Raw genomic sequence first — 6,114 nt, forward strand, 5'->3', positions numbered from 1 at the left:
AAATTTAGTCTATAATAATCTAGTTTACCTAGCATTAGTGTATTGGTTCATCGTGGAACTACTAACTACAAAAGTGCATGCATGCATGCATGCATGGATAATGAAATGTGTTTTCGTCGAATTCTCTTCCAATTTATGATGAATATTTGTTATTAAACCTTTTTTACCTTTGTTATTAAACATTGTTGTCCACGAAACGGCCAAAGGTGAAATAATCCACATTTCACGTTGTGTATGTTTTGATGATCTCTTACCCTAAACCCTACGAGAACAACACTTCCCAACTAATGTAACTGATAGTGTATAAATGCACGTAATTCAATTATTTTGGTCATCTTCACATAGAGATTAACTTGTATGACACACTACTAGAAGAGTTAAAACTCCATCGACCTTTGCATCAAATGTATGAAATACATGTGTTATTCAAAACTGCAAAGCTAAATTGGTGTTAATTAACATATAAAACTTTCCGAGAATCCATTAGAATATTCTCAAGTGCCCAAAACTCATAGCAAATGAGAAAAGTAGAGATCTCAGATGCTATTTCTGAATTCAGATAGACCGTTGCAAAATTTGCATAGAGTACCCTACTGCAAATTAAGTTAGTAACAAAAGACCAAATTAACAAAATGCCTATCTTCCCCACCTAACTAGGTGATCATCATCTAGTAATTAGCACAGAGGCAGAATGAAAAATCAAAATTAGGAAATTCGTTCCATATTTATACATCCTTTTCTTAATCCCCATCCTAATATACCAGACCAGTAATATACGTCCTCCCTTCAACCGTCCATCCATTTGAAACGTATACGCGTTAATTTGTGTCATTCCAGACTGTGAAAGGAGCCATATTGTTAGTAGATGTTGGAACTGCTATTGGCACCCAATTGTTATACTCGCTGCTTCCCTTCGCTACGCCTACTGATGAAACTGATGATGACTGCGGCGCCTGAACCGGAAGATAATACAAGCTCTTTGTATGATTATAAGCATCCGCAGCGGTAGTAGTACTACTTGAGCCAAACACATTTTCATAACTTAGCGCCGTTTTTACCTGATCATGATCGGAACTGCCATCTCCAAAAGCATTACTATTATTCTCATGACCATTAGCTATAACCGTCCCCATAGGGATAATATAGCCACCGTGATCTCCGGCAGTAGTACCATTGTATATGACAGAATTAGAACCTGAGCTATGTTCCATAGAATCCGTTGTAGTACTATTTCCCATGAGGTTGACTGGCTGAAAGAAATTGTGGGTACTTCCCAACTGAAGTAGTTGATGATGATGAAGATCTTGATGATGATAATCTTGTGGCTGATAAAAGCTTTGAGAATTAGTGTCTTGCTCTTGCTTGCACCAAACCCTCTGCCCGCCATTAGAATTATATGGCACTGCTGAGTAATAAGACGTCCCAAAAGGCGGGGCCACGGCCTGATGAGCAGCGGTGGCGGCGGCTTGGGTCAATGCAAGAGTTGGCCAGACGTTATTTACGCTCATTCCATGATGATCGCCATTTATCAGTTGCTGATGATATTGATCGTGACAATTACTAGTACTAGTACTACGAGTCATCATCATCAGCTTTTCGCGTTGATCGTCCGTCGTTGATCTGTGGTGTCCGTCAGCCAGTAGAGTCATCTCATGCTGATGCTGGTGATGTGCCCGCTCAACGTCTTTCAGTCGCTTCGCAGCACCACCAATGGGCAATGTGCTGCTCTCCAGAATCGACTTCACGTCGTATCTTGTCATGTCAAAGTTTGTTACTGCATTTAGTCCCCGGAATTTTATGGCTGCGATGTCATACGCCTCTGCTGCTTCCTCCTGAGTACCTATATATATATATATATAAATGGAAATTCATTAGGAAATTATAAAGTAAAAAAGCTAGTTATCATCGGTACCTTAATTAATTTCAAGGTCAAATTAAAATTAATATTGCAGGAAAACGAAATTGAACTTACTGAATGTTCCCAGGTAGAGATCTTTGTTCCCTGCTACTCTTCCAATCCTTGCTTGCCATCTCCCATGCTGGTGGTGTCTATTGCACATGCAACCAAATTAATTACATGAACCAACTATACATATGTAATATTTAGGGCTTACTTGTAACATGCATATGAATACCGATCTTTACATTGATGATTGAATGCTACTCACAATTGGTGCCTCCAAGCATTTTCAAATCAAAAACATATTTAATTGCGTCACATGCATACTCTGTTGCATTACCTTGTTACTCCTCGATAAATGGATGCACCACGAGAAAACCCACTACTCTTCCTGCAGCAAGAAAATTCATGGAGTACATATAATTAAATCGGCAATTTCATTATAATTAATCGGCTCCAAAACGAATTATAATTGATGGCGTAGTTTTGAGATATGATGCCACTAGCTTCATGGTCATTTATATATTTGTATGTATTTACGTACCTTCGCAAAGATGCAACAAATTCCTGTCTTGTCATGTGCTTCATTTCGTCTACCTCTTTCTCATAGTTGCTAATCTGGTATTATTTCAAATCATCGAAAATATTAGAAAACTCAGAGGTTATCCATCTCATATATCTAATCAATCAAAGCCATGCATGCATCTATAATATCACAACGGCGAACAATATATGATTAATGATACTTAATATTCTGGGATTAACTTGCGTGAATATTTGACACTTCCCTCCCTATATATTAAGGATACTTAATGTCAGTTGGTAATGGGGAGTGTATACAGTATATATAAATATTTTTTAATATATAGTCGAAACACTTTCCCCAGTTTCCAAGCTAACCAAAGTGCGCATGTCAATACCAATGGCCGACATTGAGCAGATTTTGTTGCGCAAACAAAATAGGCAACGTGATCGATCGACATACATGAATAGTGGGAACTCTTTCATTAATTTTTTCTTTTATTACGTTTTATAACTCACCGGGAAGTTTGTAGTGGTTGTTGTACCCCAATATTTCAATGCTGCTAGGTCATAAGCTCTTGCTGCCTTTTCTTCCTTGTCATAACCACCTATGGATTAAGGATTTAATTAATTATTCAGTTTGATCATAGAAAAAGGGAGATCCGGAAAGGGGAAAAAATCATGTGAAGAAAGGCATTGACCTTTAAATTGTACGTACCCAGATAAACTGCAAATTAAAGAGGATTGAGATAGAAAGGCGGCCCAGATCAAGAACCGCACAAAAGAAACGCAGCACTATTAGTTAAAGAAAAACATGAAATGCATGATGCGTCCTTAAATTAAATAAATCAATAAACTAAACTTGAAACGAAATAATCATATTTTTTCCTAAAAGATTCAACAATTAAATTAAAATGGATTATGTACCTTGCCTTCCCTTCCGAGTTTGTCCCTCTCTTCGGCAACTATTATCCCACAAATGAGCTTCATATCTACCTGTCCATCTGTGCCTGTGTGTACGCATAGATTGAAACAAGTAGAACTTTAATTATTTAAAACATTAATTAGACCCCCAAAATCCAAAAATCAATTAAAATTGTAAATGAAGAAATAAGATAAAATTAGTTATTTATATAGTTACCTGGTTACACCACGGTATATAGAAGTTCTCTGCCCAAATGTATCAATGGACTTTCTGGGCACAGCCTCAATAGCAGTAGAAGTACTAGTCTGGCTATCGATCCCAGACTGAGTAGTGGTTACAGCGGCAGTCCTAATAATTGCCTGCTTATTATTATCTCGATCTGACGAACAGGTTTGATCTCCAGCAGTAGTAGCACCTGCAGTACTCATCGAAAGCGAAAGAGTCTGCGCACTGGTAGTACTAGCGGTAGTACTAGTACTTGTGTTGGAGACACCGATGCCATTGATATCGTTTTTGTTCATCTCTTGCTGCTGAGGTGCCGGTTGATTCCTCAGCCACGTCTTGATCATAGAAAGCCCAATATTCGAGCTGCTACTGTTGTTATTAATTTTCACACCTGCACCGTCTCCGTTGATGACATCTGTGGGACCGGCACTCTCTAATGGAAGCTGCAAAGAAGAGGCGGTTCTGGAGAAGATGTAGTCAGTGTTATTAGTACTGGCAGTGTTATTATTGTATGCATGCGCAGAATTAGTGCTACTCTGGATGTGATCGTGATGATCCGCAATGAAAGAGTCTCGGCCCAGGAAGTTTTCGAGCTTTGGCTGTTGATGATGACGATTATGATGGTTTTCAAGGTTTAGGGTATTGCATGAGTTACTTCTTCCCATCAGCATAGAGAGGTGGTCTGATGTGATCTTGTAGTTGGTGCTATCCGATGAGTTCATGTTCCAATCTGCACCTGCTAAAATATGGTAGCTAGAACCAATTAACAATTAATTATTAAAATATACAACTTAAATTTTACGAATGATCTCCAGGACAAAAGAAATAAAAGAAAAAGTCATTCATCCAAAAACAAAAAAGAAAAAGAAATCAGAAACGAATGTATTTATATGGATGGAAGGGAGGAGGGGGGGGGAAGACAAACCTTGGGAGTTGAACGCAGCTTGATGAAGCATTCCAAAAGATGGAGGGAGGTGGTTGAGGGAATGATGCTTAGGAGCAGTAGTAGTGGCGGATGAGTCGTCATGAGAATAAGTGAGATCAAAGCAGTCGCCGGAGGCATCGGTGCCGGAGGCATCGGTACCGGAGATTTCATCAGAGTACTTGAAGCCGAAGCGAGAGACTGGTGTGGTGGTTTGGGCAGATAAGTCATGAAGATCTTGGCCGTGCTGATGACGACGACGATCAGCACCCTCGGATATCATTGGATCAGCCGGAACAACTTCTTGAGGGGAAAGAGAGAACCCCAACCAGTTCATGGAACCCATCTCAAATGATTTGAGTTAAAGAAAAGAGATGATCAGACAGCTAATACTCCATGCATGAAGAAGAAGAAAAAGAAGATCAAGTGGCCAACTGGTTCAGGAACAACTATTGTTTAAAGAGAGAAGACAGAGGCTCCATTTCCATGGCGGTATGTGGGACTCATAGAGAGGAGGAAAGGTCAAAAATTTGCAGACCTAGAATCAATTGAAAATGACTATCATTTCTTCCTAAGCATTTATATACAAAGTTTTTAACACACGTCTCTTTCCTTTCCACTTCTTTCACACGCACGGCCGCCTCGACCTCTTACACATGTATAAATGATGAGCCCTTTAATAGACATTAGTTGTGGGACTCTATATCGAATTTTAACGTCCGAACGGTTGATTTTGTAAGTCTAGATTCATAGGTCATTTTTGTAAAAAAAAATCATTTGCCTATTTAATTATCACAATAAAATTTCATTGATTCTTATAGAACAAAGTATTCGTCAATTTCTTTGAACTCAATTAAATATGTCAGATATTTCCGATTTGGCTAACATTTTGCAAGTATGATCTAAGAGGTGCAACTTGAAAAATATAAGGTTCAGATCGTTGAAGTTCGATGTATATGAGCCCCACAACTATTCTCCATTTTAAAGAAAAAATGGAGATCTCTTCTCTTAAAGGTCTGCTATAAATGATAAACACAACATCCTTTTTATACACTTCCTTTTAATTATACCCGTTAAATTCATTTGATTTATCTAATTTGATAATTAAAAGTACAAAAAGATGTGTGAAAAGCTTATAAAACACAAGAGCAAGATCTTTTATTTGACTTATAAGATTAACGACAATAGGACGTTGGGGGGTGGTGGGGAGGGTGATACTATAATTTTGCATTAAATCTTAGTTAACTAGTTAATATCCAAAAACACAAAATGACGTATTGGTGGATTGGAATTTGGACTTTCTTTTCCATCTTTCGTCCTGATGAGATCTAATCATTTATTTCAGTCTAGCTTAGGTTTTCCACATTAGTTTAAATGAGTTAGATATCTATATATAAGAATTAGGTAACTTAAGTTTAATACTTATAACACTATACCTATATTATTGTTAGTTCAATAGTTGTGAGAGCTATATTCTAGAACCTAATCGTTTGATAGTATCACATTCATGAGTTTAATATAGTTGTATCACACTCAAATTTTTCAACTCATGGTAAGAATGTGATTCATATATGAACTCAATATATTTGTGTCACACTCCCTTTTTCCAACCTATTATGA

The 6,114-nt window shown here is 37.7% G+C and overlaps 1 protein-coding gene across 2 annotated transcripts; it reads right to left on the reverse strand.

Moving 5' to 3' along the window:
• Positions 1-420: 420 nt before the first annotated feature.
• LOC139190139 (AP2-like ethylene-responsive transcription factor BBM1) lies at positions 421-5,054 on the reverse strand. Of its 2 annotated transcripts, none has more exons than XM_070809952.1 (9): positions 4,498-5,054; positions 3,564-4,308; positions 3,350-3,432; positions 3,141-3,149; positions 2,942-3,030; positions 2,445-2,518; positions 2,241-2,291; positions 1,973-2,049; positions 421-1,840 (listed from the first exon to the last, which is right to left on the reverse strand). In XM_070809952.1, the coding sequence occupies exons 1-9, from the start codon at positions 4,838-4,840 to the stop codon at positions 819-821; spliced, it is 2,493 nt and encodes an 830-aa protein (XP_070666053.1). In that variant the 5' UTR covers positions 4,841-5,054; the 3' UTR covers positions 421-818. The 2 variants fall into 2 exon arrangements, with proteins under 2 accessions (XP_070666053.1, XP_070666052.1); XM_070809951.1 differs by having other exon boundaries at positions 3,564-4,311.
• Between the last annotated feature and the right edge of the window lie 1,060 nt (positions 5,055-6,114).

This window comes from Malus domestica, chromosome 12 (genome assembly GCF_042453785.1).
Source record: "Malus domestica chromosome 12, GDT2T_hap1".
NCBI classification, from domain to species: Eukaryota; Viridiplantae; Streptophyta; class Magnoliopsida; order Rosales; family Rosaceae; genus Malus; species Malus domestica.